Raw genomic sequence first — 17,473 nt, 5'->3', positions numbered from 1 at the left:
TTGGGAAGTGGTTGATGACCACTATGCATGGCAGGTGTAAGTCTGGCAACTAAACCTCTGTCAGAACACAGGAAGCTGAGTGCTCCAAGCCATGACACACACCTAGTGTGGAAGAAAGAGAGCTTAGGCAGGAATCTGCAAACAGTTTAGCACCCAAGACTAGGATAGGGAGAGAACATGGACACATAGATATGCAAGTCAGTGGCAGAGGTCTTCCATTTTCCAGCATGTTACAACCAGGAAGACACAGCAAGGTAGTGTCTAGACTTATGTGCAGAACCCTGAAAAGCATATCCACGATTTTTAATGCCTATCCATCCCAACCACCACCAATTATAACAGCAAAGATAAATCCTTTATCGTAGCTCCAAGTTGAGAGTTCTCAGGAACATTCCAGTTAAGTGAGACACAAGCTTGCAGAAAACATGACACCATCATTTGATAAATCATTCTCACGCAGAGATGACATCAAAGGCGCCCTCAAAAGAGGGTTTGAAGCAACCTGCTAAACATTATACCAAATTTCCCATTGGCGCACAGACCTCTTCTGAGATGGAAAGGGGAGATTAGACGTGCAGTTCTAGATATATGCATTGAGCACATAAAACAGTGAAAATATCTTAAGCGTTTTCAAGACTCAGGGTCCAACAGATCTGAAGGCACATGAACAGCCTTCTCAAGCCAGCTTTGATTTACAATGGAGAATACAGAACACCTTTAAACCAAGCAAAGCAAACACATTATAAAAACAATGGCAGTCCCATCTACCTATTTCCAAATCAAAGCACAAAACGCTGTCCCCAAACCATAAGAAATGTCCCAGCGGTTCCTCTTGAAGATCCAACTAGCTTTGTGTTGTGTTTCCAACCAGCCACCACAAGCAGACCTGTAAGGCAACCTCCTTCTCCCCCAGCAGATATCCAGAGATATACCGCTTCTAAGCATAGAGGTTCCATTTAATCCCCATGACTAAGGACTACTGATAGACTGGTTATTTGTGAATTGGTGCACCATGTAAGCCAGGGCCCACCACCACTTTTTGTGGCGAGTGTGAAGGAGTTTATGCCTGTCATTCTTCAAGTGGACCTAATATGTGTGATTTGCTCTCCCAAGATGTGGTGATGGGATTAAGAACAGGTAGGGCAAATTTATGGCAAGGTCTATCAATGGGTATTTAGCACTTGATAGTGCGGTGAATCTTCAGAAGGAAAATTATTTTCAATACAAGAAGCAGGTGGGTTAAAAATGAAGGAGAACTGTTAACTTAATGCCCGGCTTAAAAGCTTCCTGTGTCCATCTGGCTGGTCACTGTGGAAAGAGGATCCTGGAAATCAGATCGGATCCAGCAAAGCTCTGTTTTCCTTCTCAAAAAATGGTTTACAGTGTTTTCTTCCTTCCCAATGACAGCCATGTACGTGGATCAATTTCCACAGACACAGGGATTCACTTAGTGGTGGGAGGCAGGACAGATTCGCAATAGGCAACCAAGCACACACCAAATGAAAAAGCCGTTCTGAGATCTCGGCTTAAGCTGAATGTTGTTTCCCAAAAAATCACTCATTTTTCTCACAGGGAACACAGATGACACATTTGCACAAATCTGAGCATTTATATAGTCACTCCTTTTTGTGGATTCTAGGTGGGCTATGAGGATTTGATCTGTCAGAGAATCTCAAGTTTGATTATTTCTGCACTTGGTGCAAGTGTCAAGCTTTCTGTTTCCGTGCCCCATCTGAAGTTCTTCTCATCATCCAAGTATTTCTGCAATTCGCAGGATTCTTCCATGTGAATCCTTTGATGGGAAGCTAGGCTCATGCTGTGGCTGAAGCCTTTGCCACACTCCAAGCACTTATATGCTTCTTCCTCAAGGTGCAACCTTTGATGATATTTCAGGCTTCCTCCTTGAGAAAAACTCATGGTACACTCTGAACACTTGTATGGCTTCTCCCCCGTGTGGATTCTCTGATGCCTTGTAAGATCAGAATTCTTAATGAAGCTCTTTCCGCACTCCAGGCACGGAAAGGGTTTCTCTCCCGTGTGGATTCGCTGATGGGAGAGAAGGACTGAGCGCTGAGTAAAGCTCTTGCTGCACACAGAACATTTAAACGGTTTCTCCCCAGTGTGGATTCTCTGGTGCCTCACAAGGTCTGTGTTCTTACTGAAGCTCCTCCCGCATTCCAAGCACTTATACGGTTCTTCCTCCAGGTGCAGCCTCTGATGATATTTCAGGCTTCCTCCTTGAGAAAAACTCATGGCACAGTCTGAACACTTGTACGGCTTCTCTCCAGTGTGAGTTCTTTGATGTCTTGTAAGGTCTGTTGTCTTGCTGAAGCTCTTCCCACACTCCAAGCATGGATATGGTTTCTCTCCTGTATGGATTCTTTGATGGGAAGTCAGAGCAGAGCTTTGGCTGAAGCTCTTCCCACACTCCGAGCACGTGTATGGTTTCTCTCCAGTGTGGATTCTAAGATGGGAAGTGAGACCGGAGCTCTGGCTAAAAGTCTTTCCACACACTGAACATTTAAATGGTCTCTCCCCAGTGTGGATTCTCTGATGAGTCTTAAAACTTGCCGTGGTACTCAGCCTCTTCCCACACTCCAAGCATTCAAATGGTTTATCCACCTTGTGCATTCTCCAATGAGCATTCAGGCTAGACTTAAAATTGAAGCTTTTCCCACACACCGGGCACTGAGTCCTTTCCTTTGTTTTGTCTACCGGGCCTTGGGCTGAGATTTCATGATGCTCATTGCCTTGACAAACACCAGATTTCTTCCATGTCTGTGGTTTTGCTTCCATTTCACTCCCCAGCAGATCCTCTTTTTTACACTCGACTCCTTCCAATGACGTTGCAAGGGGCTCTCCTTCCTTCTCGCTCTCCCCCTCCTCACCTGATGAGTCAAGAGCACAGCAGAAGGTCAAATCACAATTGCCCAGTGAAACAGGGGGCAGTAGGTTCAGGACAGACAGACAAAAGAAAGTGCTTTTTCATACAACATGCAATAAATATCTGTCATTTAATGTCACAAAGTTTGGCAGTGGCCCTTGAGTTGAAAAATATGGTTATGTGAAGGCACAGTGGAACAGCATCTTGTTCGCATGTAGAAGGTCTGTGGTCCAATCCCTGGCACCTGCAGTTAAAAAGGACTATGCCTTGGGTGACATGGACGGCCTCTACCTGAGACCTTGGAGAGCTACTGCTGGTCCGAGTCAACAATACTGATCTTGATGCACCAAGGGTCTGATTCAGCATGTGCATGTGTGAACCATATGGAAAAGAAACTGAGCTTGGAATCAGCCCAAGTAGCTGCTGTTGCATATATCTAGAACTGCTCATTTGTTCATTTTCAATTTATGCATGCTTTTAAAAGCATCAGCAATTTAGTAGGAAGGTAGACCTTGCCCCCACATTAAACAGTTTCTGTTTATTACCGTTATTTTTCCATTTATTTTCAGTAAAATAGTCCATAAAGCACAATGACTTGTGAGACTTTCCAAACCTGTTCAACCCATACAGAACCCGAGGAAATGACAATATGGTGGTGAAAAGTGCCATCAAGTCATAGCCAACTTACGCCGACCCTGCTGGGGTGTTCACGGCAAGAGACTAACAGAGGTGGTTTGCCATGGCCTGCCTCTGCAACCCTTCTCTTCCTCAAAGGTCTCCCATCCAATTACTAACCAAGGCCGACCCCGCTTAGCTTCTGAGATCTGATGAGATCGGGCTTGCCTAGGCTATCCAGGTCAGAGTAAATGCCAATATACATACAGATTATATAAAGAGACAGAGTGGTGCAGTGGTTAGAGTGCCAGACTAGGATATGGGAGACCTAAGTTCAAATTCCCACTCTGCCACAGAACCTCTCCGGGTGACCATGGAACAGTTCACATGCTCTCAGCCTAAACTACTGCGCAGGGATGTTGTGAGGATAAAACAGAGGGGAAGAGAATGACATAAGCTACTTTAGGTCCCCACTAGGGATAAAGGTGGGTTTAAATGAAGTAAAATAAATAAATGTATAGGCACTGAACTACAGAATGCTGCATGCAGCTCAGTGGTAAAGTACCCACTTGGCATGCAATGGGTTAACTCCCGAGATCTCCAGCTGAGGGATTTCAGATCCCCCCACCCACGCATGACGCCTTAGAAAGAGAGTTACTGGCAGATTTCTGCAGATTTTACCAAGCAAGGGAAGACGGGGGGCTTACCTAGAATTGCCACGCTCCCACAATTTTCCAGCATGACTTCGATGTACAAGGCTCTCTGGTCTGGATCCAGCAGCGCCCACTCCTCCTCGGTGAAATCCACGGCCACTTCTTCAAAGGACAGCAGCCCCTGAAAGGAGGAGAAAAACGTGCTGGTGATGCAACAGTTCTTTCCCCAAAAGAGGGCAAACCAAAGGAGTGATTAACGGAAGGGGATTCAATACTTTCATTCTTCCTCGGTGGTGTTCCCAGCCTCCCTGGGGACAGCTTGGAGAGACACAAAGGGAGAGAGGCAGGTTTGTTTCTGAGTCCAAGGAGACAGGGAGGGAGGGCCCTGCGAATTCCCACCGTCATGCCTCCCCTACCTGATCTGGCTGCACGGACTTGACTTCTGCTCCGTCGATAGGAAGCGACAACCTGGTATGCGTCGCTGGACTCATTCCAGTGCCTGTGAAGGACACGGGAGAGTATCAATTCTTTATACACACGTTGCATTGCTATACACTGCACTACAGTCCCTTGTGTGAAAAAGGACGTGTCCTAGCTTTCCAGTTCTGTCATCCTTGTCCTCCTGCATTCTTTATTGGGTGTTTTTGCTGTACAAGAATTTTTAAAAATGTATTTTGTAATCTGCCCTGTGCCTCAGCAAGAAAGGCAGGCTATAAATGAAGGAATATAAATACATAAATTAATGAAGTAAATAAAATAATTCACCATTCAATTTCTTTTAAGGAATCCTAAATTCAAGAGAAATAGGAAAAAAATCCCTCCATCTGCTTTCTCTGATCATTCACATCATCTTCTAAACACCTGTTAAGGCCTGCTTGGTAATTTTCTTCCTTTAATTATAAAGGCCCCTAATGCTTTTGACTTTCTTTGCACTCTGTCCCTTGCCCTATTTTCTCAGCTACAACCAGGGCTTTTTTTCAGGGGGAATGTGGGGGAACGGAGTTCCGGAACCTCTTGAAAATGGTCACATGGCTGGTGGCCCCGCCCCCTGATCTCCAGACAGAGGGGAGTTTAGATTGCCCTCCGTGCCGCTCAGCGGCACGGAGGGCAAACTAAACTCCCCTCTGTCTGGAGATCAGGGGGCGGGGCCACCAGCCATGTGACCATTTTCTCTGAGGGCAACCCACTGAGTTCCACCACCTCTTTTCCCAGAAAAAAAGCCCTGGCTACAACATATCTTTTTTTGAGATGGGGCAACTAGAACGTATTCCATTACTCAAAATAAATCCACACCACACATTTCTACAAAGGTTATTCCCTGCATTAGTATAGATTTTGCCTTTTCTGATTGGTCACTGCAGGCAGAGTTAATGTTCATTCACCACAAGCAAATATCACTTTCCTTTTTATTTAGAGAATTTATACGCTGCCTTTCCAGAGGCCTGTTCATAGTCACTCCCAAGATAAAACTGTAAGAACATGAAAGCAACATGAATCATCAATCTAAAAACAAAACAAGCCATTAAAAACAGCATAAAAACAAAGCACTGACCCTTTAAGAATATCCATGAAACAGACCTCAGATAATAAAACAGTGCCTGGGGCCTAAAAGACTGTTCCATAGACACCAGGCACCTTCAAGCGGCAAGGTACCACCACCAAAAAGGTCCTAGCATAGATGAGTCATGTGAGGATGCAAAGTGCTTTAGGAGTGTAAAGACTCCAGATTTTTGAAAAATGGGAGAAGGAGAATGTCCCATTAATCCTTACCTTTCGGGGTGGTACTAGTATTGCAAACCCGTGTGATCCTCAAGAAAAGTGGCCTCTCCTTAGTATCCCATTGAGCTGTCTCTGCCTTCGAGAAATCAGTGTCTCCTTCAGAAGATGCTCCCCACACCTGAAACAGCAGTGAGATTTGTAGTCAGGCACGATGGAGGGAGAAGGATTGGAAGGGAAGGCTGCAGGAAACAGTCTTGGGGCTTGCGACATTCCCTCCTTGGGGGCATGCCAGGCAAATCTGAGCAGGATAGAATCCAGATCTCGTTGCTCACTTTAATAGCTTGGAATCCCCTGGACAAGACTCCCCTCACCTGCTCATCCTCTCCTGGACACAGCAGAAAACCTTCCGCCAGGGCCACCGCCTGGGAACTGGTCTCCGGTTTGCATTCCCTGACCCAGCTCTCCATCTCCGGGGGCAGGACGGCCAGGAACTGCTCCAAGATCACCAGGTCCAGGATTTGGTTCTTTGTGTGTTGTTCCGGCTTCAACCACCGACGACAAAGATGGTGGAGTTGGCTACAAACCTCTCGGGGGCCGCCAGCCTCCTGGTAGCGGAACTGCCTGAAATTCTGGCACTCTGCCTCTGAAAGAATGGTGACCTCTCCTGGATTCTGCTGCATAGTTTCTCTACAGAATTCCCCACTGCTCCTTGGCTTGATGACATCAAGATTTTCACTGGCTTCAGGGCCAGCTGGCTCTTGCCCTTCCATCTGGACTCCAAAGCTGCACCCAGCTGGTCTCCCAAACCAGGAAATCTTCTTCCCTAGTTTTTGTCAAAACAAGAAGAGCCTCAAGGTCGGTCCAGAGCTGAACTTCCAGCCCCCAAATTAGGAACAACCCAAGTGGAGGATTCCAGTTAGTGCCCAGGCTTTCATTAGGCAGGAAATAAAGTCTGTTATCATTCAAGAACAAGACTACAAACGCTCAGGGGAAGAAGGAAGCAGCCCCTTGAGAGTCACAAAATAATAACATCATCAGAGTCCTGCTAAACTGGACCAGAGGTTCATCGAGTCCACCACCCCGTTCCACACAGCAGCCAACCAGTTGCCCTGAAGGGTCAGGGCACAGAGGCTGAGGCCTTCCCCTGATGTTGCCTCCTGCCACTGGGATTCAGAGGTTTACTGCCTCTACTATGGAGGTTCCTTTAGTCCCCACGGCTCATAGCCACTGACAGACCTCTCCTCCATGATTCTGTCTGATCTTCTTTAAAAACCATCTATGCTGGTAGCCATCACCATGTCCTCAGGCAATGAGGCAATTCCACAATTTCAGTAGAAGAGCAAGATTCAGATCCAGGGACACCGTAAGGACCAACTAGATTTCCAGGGCATGAGCTTTTGAGAAGGGAGCTTTGACTCTCAAAATCTCCCACCCCAGGAATCTAGTTGGTCTTTAAGGTGCTACTGGACTCAAATCTTGCTCTTCTACTACATGGCTACCCACCTGAAACAATTTTGGTGGAATAATAAAAATGCAGCACCCCTGTCACCGGACTGCCACTAAGAACTCCTCTCCCCCTCTCCTTGGACTCTCCACCCCCTATACCAGCTTCCTCTGCTTCGCTCTCTTCCCTCCAGAACCCCCCCCCCACACACACACACACACTGTGGTTCCGCAAGTTCTACACTGGCTACTCTGTATATGTAACCTGAAACCAGTTCTGTATTATCGGACCACAAGATGCACAGCCTCCACTGAATTCTCTTTAAATGTGTTGTGGAGAGACCTCCTGGCTTTGCAGGGAGAGGAGAGAAGCCCCCCCCACCCCGACTCCACGGTGAATGTACTAAAGAGGGAGTGGGTCATCACCTATACAAGACCCCTCCCTATGGAGTGAAGGGAACAGAATTCAGTCTTTCCTTCTCATCTTGAATCGCCTTTATATGGATGGAGGCTGGACTTCAGGGCTAAGCATCTCTCCCGGGGGTCCTCTCACTCACTCTACGTTTGCCAGCCCTGCTTTTTCTACCTTCTTCATGGTGGGGAGGGGGGAACCCAAATGCATTTGCAACTCACCCAGATCTTGGATGGGAAACCCTCTGACCACATTCCCTCCCCTGGAAAGAGAAGGCGCAGGAAGAAACCTCTCTAGGAAATATGACTTGTTCATTTTAACCCTTGAATTCCATACACATACACAAAAATTGAATCAGTGTTTAAGAAAGGAGGCTTTGGTAACTGGGAAATATATAAATTTGGGAGATAATCGGGATTTGATTAAGAGCCATAAGGTGGTGCTATATGAAGAAATTTGCTCAATCCCGTCATGGAAGAAACCAGGAAGAAGAAGCACAATGTTCCTTGACCAACCAACTAAACAATCAGTCAACGAACAACAGCAATATAGGTCACAACAGTAAAGTAAAATACTGCAATAAAGTGCTCGATGCTTGTATACATTAAATAACAGTAAGAAAGTGACCAGTGCTTATAGATGTAAAGTGACAGTGCCTCGAGTTTTGATACCGGGAGTAATATCGCCTTCTTTGGACTGAAGGAACAATTTCTTATAAACAGGACACTGATCTAAATGGACCACTGGTCTAATCCAGCAGGGCTCTTCTTATGTTTGTAAGACAGCAAGGGTTTTACTGTAACTCATTTTTTTTCGACATTCCATGTATTTATGTGAGTTGTCATGTGTTTTGATTTTCTGATCTTTCTTATCGCTGGCATTGCCGCAGAACGCTTTACCATCCCCAGGGCACTTATTCCTCCTCTTTCCCTTCTCTATATTATAGTCTTTTGTTGATATCTCATGCAAATCCCTTCTCTGACACGCAAATAATTCTTTCCTCCAGTTCTGTTTTGCCCCTCTTTTCCTTCTCAGCTGCCTCTTTTGTCTGCCTGGATTCCTTGGTTCCTCTTCTGCCTCCAGATCCTCCTCTCTTTCCACAGACCACCCTCCTGGGTCCCTCTCATTCTCTTATCTCCCACTCAACTCCTGCTGGAACAGCCAGCCAGGAATCAACGGAGAGCCTCACCACGAGAAGGAGCGCTGCGGAGCAGAGACACCCATTAGCAAAAGGCACTTTCTGTGAGGGGCCAATGCGTGTGGCGGGAGGAGCATATCCGCCCTTTTGGATCTGACTCTGGTGATGCTCAGGAGACCATGCGCCTCTGTCAGGATCTCTGATTCCACTTTGTGGGGCTAAAGTAGACTGCCACAATTACTCACCTTTGTCGTCTTCTGTGCATGCGCAGAATTGGCCTGGCACGAAGCGTGGAAGCACTCCTGAGGCCTGCGTGATGACATCACTCCTGGTAATGACGCTGTCACTCCACACTGGAAGCACACCCTGGGAGGACAATCCCCCCCCCAGCCAGGTGAGTGGTGGCAGGGAGCAGAGGGTGGGAGGTGGGGACTTCCTGCCCCCACCAGGGGACTGGCAAACCTAGTGCCAGGGGTGCAAAGAGCAAAAGGTGAACAGACTACTGACCTGTCTCTCTTTCTAATGTTCTGGTTTATCCCCCTCTGAAACCTGAGAAAGGGATACCTCTGTCCTCCTACAAGGGATGTCTGGCTGCACAGCCACACAACCCTCTGGCTCTGGGGACTTTTTCCATCGGGGAAAGTGAAGGGAGAAACCAGAGTTTTCCTACCTGGGTAGGAGGACTGACAAGTATACCAAAAGTCCCCTCTTTTAAAAATGAAGGAGCAGTATCATTTTGATATCCTGGTCTGGCCCATTTGGCTACTGGAGGGGAGAGCGGGGGGAGGACTGCTTTGCTCTAAGAGACAGCAAGTTGGAGACCACTAGCTAACAAAGGGGATAGGAAGGAAGTGAGAATGGCCAGGGGATTTCCTCCCAGTCCAAATCTTCCCTTCCAGGATAATATACCCACTTCAGGGCACAGAGAAGAGACCCTTTCCTGCTCTGCCATCTCTGTTTCTCCAATAGGTTTGTAAAGGAGATTTGCTTTCACCCTGCTTTGCTGGGAAGGAAAGGTTCTCATGAGATCCTCCAGGTGAACTCTCCAGTGCCTGTACTGAGGCCAGGCCTTCCTCTTCTCCGAAGATCCCCTCCTCTGCGTGAGAGGAAGACAAAGAGGTAATCTTTAGTCTATCAAGGCAGAATATTGAAGAGAGGAGAAAATTCTTCTAGGGTGACTTCAAATAGACTGGGCGTGAAGAGTACACAGTCCCTCTCAGGGGTCATGGTCAGACCAATGAGGAGAATTTCACACCACAGGAGGAAAACTCAAGAGTGGGAGAATCTGTCTTTCCTGGGGGGAATTCGATGGGATCCCATTTCTTAAGATCTTGAGAGGTCCTTCGGCGCATCAAAGGAAGTATCTGGCAGGGGCTCCATTTCCTTGGAGTACTGGACTAACACTTCTCCATCTTTGGGAAAGGAAGGGGCCGTGGCTCAGTGGCAGAGCATCCACTGGCCATGCGGAAAGTCCCAGGTTCAAACCCCCAGCATCTCCTGTTAAAAGATCAGGTCGTTGTGGATGTGAAAAGCAAGATTCCGATCTAGTAGCTTCTTAGAGACCAAACAGATTTCCAAGGCATAAGCTTTCGAGAGTCAAAGCTCCCTTCATCAGGCACCTTTGACTCTCAAAAGTTCACACCCTGGGGATCCAGTGGGTCTCTAAGGTGCTGCTGGACTGGAATCTTGCTCTTCTGCTACAGACCAACATGGCTACCCACCTGAAACTATCTAAATGGTGTTCAGTAACACAAAGAGAACAGCAAGTCCAAAATGTTCACTTGTTATTAATAGGAATAAACTCAAGGTGGCTGCATGAAGCCCATTAAAAAGATACGTAAAGGAGAAGCAAACTGGAAGCCTCTGTCTCCAGCCAGCCCCCTTCCTTCTCTTTTGTATTTAGGGGCTCTTTCCCAGTATATTTCCCCCTCTCTCATCCCTCCGCCTGTTCTTGTCCAAGATCGCTTCGGGGAATCCCAGCCTCAACTTGCCCGCAGAGACGCAACAGCCAAACTCTCCCTCCACCCCTGAAAAGGAGGGTCCCTCTTGAATCCCTTCGGGTCCCCGCAAAAAAAGCCACGAGACTGAGCGCTCCCGCCCTCTCTGGGAAAAACATCTGGGCGGGCCGCCTCGGGGCTCGCAAGCGCTTCGGTCTTGTTCTCCCGCGTGGGGCTTCTTGTTTCAGGGAACTACACTTCCCAGGAGGCCGTGCGAGAAGCAGCCAGGCCAAGCCCCCGTTTCTTCCTCGAGAGGAGGCAGGCGGGGAGACATGGAGCTCAACGGGGCCTCTCCTCTCCCGCGGCTTCCTCGGATGGAGGGAGACTTCGGCTTTGGCCCGTCTGCGGGAAAGGCGAGTTTGGGGTCTCATAAGCAAATGCCGGGCAAGAAGACGAGTTGAGGCAGGAATACGTGTGAACGGGATGGAGGAGAAAGGGCGGGCCGGGGGAGTGCAGAGAGATCTGTGTGTGACCCCGCAGAGCCCCGGTCAGTAGGTCCCTCTCCTAAAATGGTCTTTCCCAATAGGGGAGTCGGGGGTGACTCTAGCCAATAAATGACAGCTGCCTTGTGGCTGGGGAAGAACTTGGGAGCTCTGACTCTGGAGAGCTTCCACCCTGGAGAGCTTGTGGGTCTCTCAGGTGCCGCTGGACTGAAATCCTGCTGTTAATTCGGCCAGTTTACGTTGACAGAGCTGGATGCAAGCTTTACAGTAACACAGAGCACTTCTTGGGGGGGGGGAAGAGGAAACTTTCGGTGGAAACACAGTTTCTAGGTTTGTTTAATTAGACTTGACCAACAGAAGCCCAGTTCCGTGGAATGATCTTTTCTTCTTGGAGACTTTTAGTTTGTTATCCCTGTTGGATGTTGGGGCAGGAAGCAATTTTTCTTGCCATCGGTTTGCTGTATTACATTCATTTAATCAAACGGCTAGCTGAAGGGATTCGTTCTTTCTTGAATGCTCAGCAACAAGAATAAATGATCAAGTAGGCAATATTTTCCTCTTTCAGACCTCCGCAGTGTCCTTTGAGGAGGTGGCCGTGTTCTTCACGGAGGAGGAGTGGGATCTGCTTAGTCCAGGCCAAAGACAACTCTACTGGGAAGTGATGCAGGACAATTACGAGACCGTGGCCTCTCTGGGTAAGACTCTTTCCCCTTTTCTCCTGAACACAGAAGAGAATATGGGGTGGCATCTTCCTTTGGTCCTTTGATTTCAGGACACCTGTTCATTTGCCACAGAGGAAAGACTCAGAGGAGTTAGCCGTGTTAGTCTGTAGTAGCAAAATCAGAGTCCAGTAGCACCTTTAAGACTAACCAATTTTATTGTAGCATAAGCTTTCGAGAATCACAGTTCTCTTCGTCAGATGCATGGAGGGAAAAAAGAGAAACTGGTCAGATATAGAGGAGGAGAGGGGGGAGCGGGGTAGATGCAAACATCTCCTTCTGATATGCAGATGCAAACAGCTCCTTCTGATGTGGAGATCAGTTTGCTTCTGTAAAGGTTCAGAGGACTTAGCCGTGTTAGCCTGTAGTAGCAAAATCAAAAAGAGTCCAGCAGCACCTCCAAGACCAACCAATTCCACTGCAGCACAAGCCTTCGAGAACCACATACCTGGGGATCCGACAGCTTCTGAAAATTAAAGAGAAATCTGTTGATGAAGAGGGCTCTGACCAGGAGAGGTGGACATTATTCACTTAGGTTCATGCTAGCAAATCTCCCCAAGCTCCTGTTTCATTCTCTGGTCTTTCCTTTTTTTACATGGTGTGGGTCTCCCAAAGTCCTTTGGTTGCGTGACTGAGGCCGATGGGAGGAGAAAGGAACTGGTATTGGCTGGGGTCCTTGCTCTGTAGCAGAGCTCCTGCTTTACTTGTTGAAAGTTACTGGTTCCATCCATGCCAATTGGAAAGGGGTTTAGAGAGGATGGTCTTTGGCTGCAGGGCTGGGAATGTTCCTTGGCTGAGGCCTTGCAGAGGCATGACCCCTTGGAGTGGAATCTATGGGGCTTAATGGACAGATCCAGGCAAAATCATAGCAGAGGGGAAAATGTGAGTCACCTGTGAACTTTCTGATGGTTGTTGTGGGTTTTCCGGGCTGTATTGCCATGGTCTTGGCATTGTAGTTCCTGACGTTTCACCAGCAGCTGTGGCTGGCATCTTCAGAGGTGTAGCACCAAAAGACAGAGATCTCTCAGTGTCACAGTGTGAACTTTCTGTTTCCTCACAACGTTGGGGAGGAAGGAAGGTGGGATGTGGGGTAAGAGAAGCCAGGTGAGAAACACTGCTGCCAGGTTCCAAGTGATGAATGAGGATTTTTGAGGCAGAAGTGCATCTTTTTGTAACATTTCTTCTGTTCCGTGTCCAGCTGAGAGCAATGGGAACTAAGCCAGGCGTGGGCCAGGCCAATAGCCACTTTATCCTCGGGTGTCTTGTACTCTCTGAGTATTTAAGGGTCCCAAGATGGATGTGGTGGGCAGTTGGACTCCGTTCTCTCCTCCCTGTTCTGCATTTCAGGGAATACCTCTCTGTTAATTTGGAAGAACAATGTGAACTTTGGCCTTCTTCCTCCCACCCCACCTGTACCAGACAGGAACACTCCTACCTTTATTTTTCTGGAAAAATAAAATGGGGCTTCTACTTATTCAGTTGATATCTCTGAAAAATGGACTCCCACACATGCATTTTTTAAAAGAATGTATGAAGAGCCCTGAAGAATCAGTCCAGCGGTCTGTCTAGTCCAGCAACCTGTTCCACACAGTAGCCAGCCAAGTGCCCTGGAAGATTAACAAACCGGGCACAGAGGCCGAGGCCTTCTTGAGATGTTGCCTCCTGGTAGTGGAATTCAAGAGTTTAGAGCCTTTGAATATGAAGGTTCCCTTCAGTCACCGTGGCTAGTAGCCATTTACTCATTTCCTACAGGTCTGACCTGCTTACTCCAAACGCCAACTCCGTAGCTTCCTTGGCTGCTATGTTTTCTGCTGAGTTATGCCTGCCAGAAATAGGGAACTGTCACTTCCATTGCAAATAGCAGAGGGATATACTTCACTTATGTCCCATCATCCTTCCCAGAGGGGACCCAAAGCTGCTTACATAGTTCTCTTCCATTTTATCCTCTGTGAGGTAGGTCTTGCTGAGAGAGTGTGACTGGCCCAAGGTCGCCCCAAAAGTATCCATGGAAGAGTCCTGGGTATTCAAATCAGGGTCTTTTAGAGCCTAGTAAGAGCCAAAACACACGAGAAGAAATACCCAGATTCAGCACGTGTTCTCTTACCTCAAGGTTTGCCGGGATCTGTAGGCGTCCTGGAAGCTTAAAGTTTAGCATTTACAGAGCAGCAGGAAGGGAAATACAGGCGCCTGAATTTCCCTTCCCCTTCCTGCTGCTCTGTAAATGCTAAACTTTAAGCTGCCAAGACACCTACACTTCCCAACAAACCTTGAGGTAAGAGAACAAGTTTAGCATTTACAGAGCAGCAGGAAGGGGAAGGGAGATACAGGCGCCTGTATTTCCCTTCCTGCTGCTCTGTAAATGCTAAACTTTAAGCTTCCAGGACGCCTACAGATCCCGGCAAACCTTGAGGTAAGAGAACACGTGCTGAATCTGGGTATTTCTTCTCGTGTGTTTTGGCTCTAAGATACCCTAATCAGTACACCGCACTGGCTCTGATAGCTCAGGGAAATGTCTATTAAATCCCCTTTGTATACGCACTCCCTGTCTGTGCTGCCTCCTGGTTTCTTGCAACTGAGCCTTTGCTGACACTGAAAACAGAACTGAGATGTTCCTGAGATAATCTGGGCAAGGATGTTGTGATTCCCTTAGTTTTTGGCACTGCTACACTCACAATGATCCAAAACCTGGTGGCCAAATGCGTAGCCGTCTTTTCTGATGAGGTACGCCTGCCACAAACAGACAGACAGAAACATCCTTTCGTCAATACAGACCAGACCCCAACCCACTCACCACCTCGTAGCTTGCTGCACTTGCAGCATTGCCTTTAAAGGCTCGTCCCCGTAAGTTCTGCAGGCTAAAACTCAAAGTGGTATTTGGCCATTGATTTCTCCAATATCTTTTTAATGTATAATGTATTTTCAAATAAATTTCAATACGCTTCCTTCCTCCAGATCTTTCTTTGTGGCTTCCTCTAGAGTAAGATTACAATGTGCATCATGCTCAAGAAGGTCTCTTAACTGGCATGTTTCTCCTGGCCCAGGTTATCCCCTGGAACCTCCACCCCCTTCCTATTTGCATTTATTATACATGGGAGCCCGCTTTTCTCTTGCCAGCCTCATAAGCCACAGTCGCTGCAATATTATTTTACTCCAAGTGTGCCCATTTGAGATTTTAAAGAGTAGTTTGAATACTGAATGAGCAGCTCTGCCGAGGGTTTCTATCCTCAATGGGGGCTGGAAATTTTCCTACATTACAGCTCTATACTACACAGATCAGTTTCCCTGGAGAAAATGGCTCCTTAGGAGGGTGGACTCTTACGACCTGATACCCCGCTCTTTCTAGGCTCCACCCCCAAATCTCCAGGAATTTCCTAGAATGGAGTTGACAGCTCTAGGTGTACCTATTGACAAACGAGTTATAGCAATACTGGTTGAAGCAACAGTCTCAGAGGCCATCTTTTCCTGGCAAACTAGGCCAAATTAGATATTTATAACAAATGTCATAGAACACCTTTTTCCCTATTGGGATCCCAGATGGCTTACATCTTTCTTTTCAGCATTTCATCCACACAACAACTCTGTGAAATAGGTTAGGCTGAGAATGCATGCCTGACCCAAGGTCAACCAGTAAGCAACTGCTCTCAGCCCCAGCTCCCCAGCTGTATTGTGGGGATAATAAGAACACTAACTTGTTCACGGCTCTGGGTGAGGCACTAATCTTTCTAGAAAAGCGGTATATAAGCACTGTTGTTGTTGTTGTTATTGTTGTTAGTCAGACCCTTTACCCAGTAAACCACACTGGCTCCAATAGCTCAGGGACATTCTTAAACCGCTTTAATAAAGGAGGGGATATTTTTTCACTCTCTTTCCCTGTGCCGCCAACCCGTGGCCAATTTTGAGACCCCCTAACTTTGCTTTTTTAAAAATGAAGTATGCCTACTCCAGTCTACTGTATGTTGAAGTGCAAATTGGGGGCGGGGGGGGGGACGTTCTGGAAATTAACAAGACCATAGTGGCCCAGTTACCTTCATTTGGGGCACAGCAACTCCCATGATCATCTTGAAGAGACCAATAAGGCCACTAGCCTTCTTTTCGAATGTGCTATGCAGGCCCGCAGCCACCATTGCATCTGAAACAAAAAGCAGGGGGGGGGGGGTGGTTCTGGGGACTGCGTGGTCCAGGGTGCTCCAATCCCTTTCGTGTTTTGTGCTGCAATTTCCACAATCACCCTGAAGCTGTTGGCTCATTTTGGGGCCTCTAGCTGTATTTTCTGAAGAGTCACACCTTCTGCAGACTAACAGAGCCTTTTATTTATTATAGATGTTGAATTTATCAACCGTTCTTCCCTGGGTGGGTAGGTAATAATATTATAATAATAGCAGTGTGCTTATATCTTCTGGACAGATTAGTGTCCTCTCGGAGTGGTGAACAAAGTCAGTGTTGTTATTATCCCCACAGAGTGTTGGTTTGAATCTCAGCCATTTAACACGTAACATCAGTCTTTATCAAACACTTGTTTGCTGAGGTTCATGTAGTCTTTTTGCTTTTCATCATAGCTTCTTTTCGAACAAAAGTGGGTCCTTCTTTGTAGCATTCTTATTTCGATGGCTACAACATTTAAGATTTTTACAGGGAGCTCACCACAAGGTGTTGGGGGGGGCATCTCATTTTTTCTCCCCCACTATGTTCTCTTTCCCTTCTCTGAAAGCCTCCATAGCTTCCCCCCCTTTCCTCATTCCTTCTCTCCTTTCCACCCCTCAGTCCACCTACCTTTATCTGCCCTCGTTCATCTTCAGCTTCCCCTTCTTCCCTCTCCCTGGCAGCCTCTAACTTGTGGGGATCCATTTCTCCAGGGCTAGACTAGGGGTGTGCACTCCTCCCCAGAATTTGGTTGAATCCAGATCTGGGTTTCAGGAATACACAAACAATTCTCTGATCTGGGTTAGCAAACCCTGGATTTATCCCGTCAATATTCCCTATAGGGAAAAATATCCTAACCCACCAAATTTGCCAGGAACCTGCTCCTATCTGTCCCATAAAGACCCCCCCCCCAATCTCAGAAGGGATGGACTCTGGGATCCAGTTCTTTAGACCGCTGAAGAAGCTGCCTGCAGCCACTCTCCATTGTACTGTACCAAAGGGACTGTACCAAAGAGACAGGGCACAGGAGAGATTGACAGCCAGCCAGCAGCTAGCCAGACAGTAACCTTACCGGCAGGGGAAGAAAGGCAGCAGAAACAGCGTAGGGCCACTCCCCAACCTGCAAGCAGAGTGGAATAGCAAGGGCCAGATGAGGCTGGGGTCAAGGCAGCCTCAGGTGGGACTGCCTGAGGCAATCAGCAAAGACAGCCTGGCAGCCAGCAAAGGAGGCTCCGGTGTGGCTGGCCCACGCAGCCAGCAGAGCGACACCATGTGTGGCTGCCTAGCACAGCCTGGGCCATAGCTAGAGT

The 17,473-nt window shown here is 47.6% G+C and overlaps 2 protein-coding genes across 2 annotated transcripts in view; one reads left to right on the top strand and one right to left on the bottom strand.

Annotated features, from left to right (window-relative positions):
- Positions 1 to 17,473, top strand: part of LOC129327829 (zinc finger protein 420-like) — a 60,203-nt gene that overhangs the window by 32,806 nt on the left and 9,924 nt on the right. The window contains exons 5-7 of the mRNA XM_054976581.1: positions 9,834 to 9,900; positions 11,050 to 11,214; positions 11,870 to 11,999. Coding sequence (XP_054832556.1) covers positions 9,834 to 9,900; positions 11,050 to 11,214; positions 11,870 to 11,999 — 362 coding nt within the window. The remainder of the gene's footprint in view (positions 1 to 9,833; positions 9,901 to 11,049; positions 11,215 to 11,869; positions 12,000 to 17,473) is intronic.
- LOC129328703 (zinc finger protein 383-like) lies at positions 349 to 7,992 on the bottom strand. The gene is made up of 6 exons (XM_054977941.1): positions 7,948 to 7,992; positions 6,243 to 6,694; positions 5,923 to 6,049; positions 4,569 to 4,651; positions 4,207 to 4,333; positions 349 to 2,888 (listed from the first exon to the last, which is right to left on the bottom strand). The coding sequence occupies exons 2-6, from the start codon at positions 6,639 to 6,641 to the stop codon at positions 1,663 to 1,665; spliced, it is 1,962 nt and encodes a 653-aa protein (XP_054833916.1). The 5' UTR covers positions 6,642 to 6,694; positions 7,948 to 7,992; the 3' UTR covers positions 349 to 1,662.

Source organism: Eublepharis macularius, chromosome 4 (assembly GCF_028583425.1).
Source record: "Eublepharis macularius isolate TG4126 chromosome 4, MPM_Emac_v1.0, whole genome shotgun sequence".
Lineage (NCBI taxonomy): Eukaryota > Metazoa > Chordata > Lepidosauria > Squamata > Eublepharidae > Eublepharis > Eublepharis macularius.
This window is presented reverse-complemented; position numbering and strand designations above follow the sequence as displayed.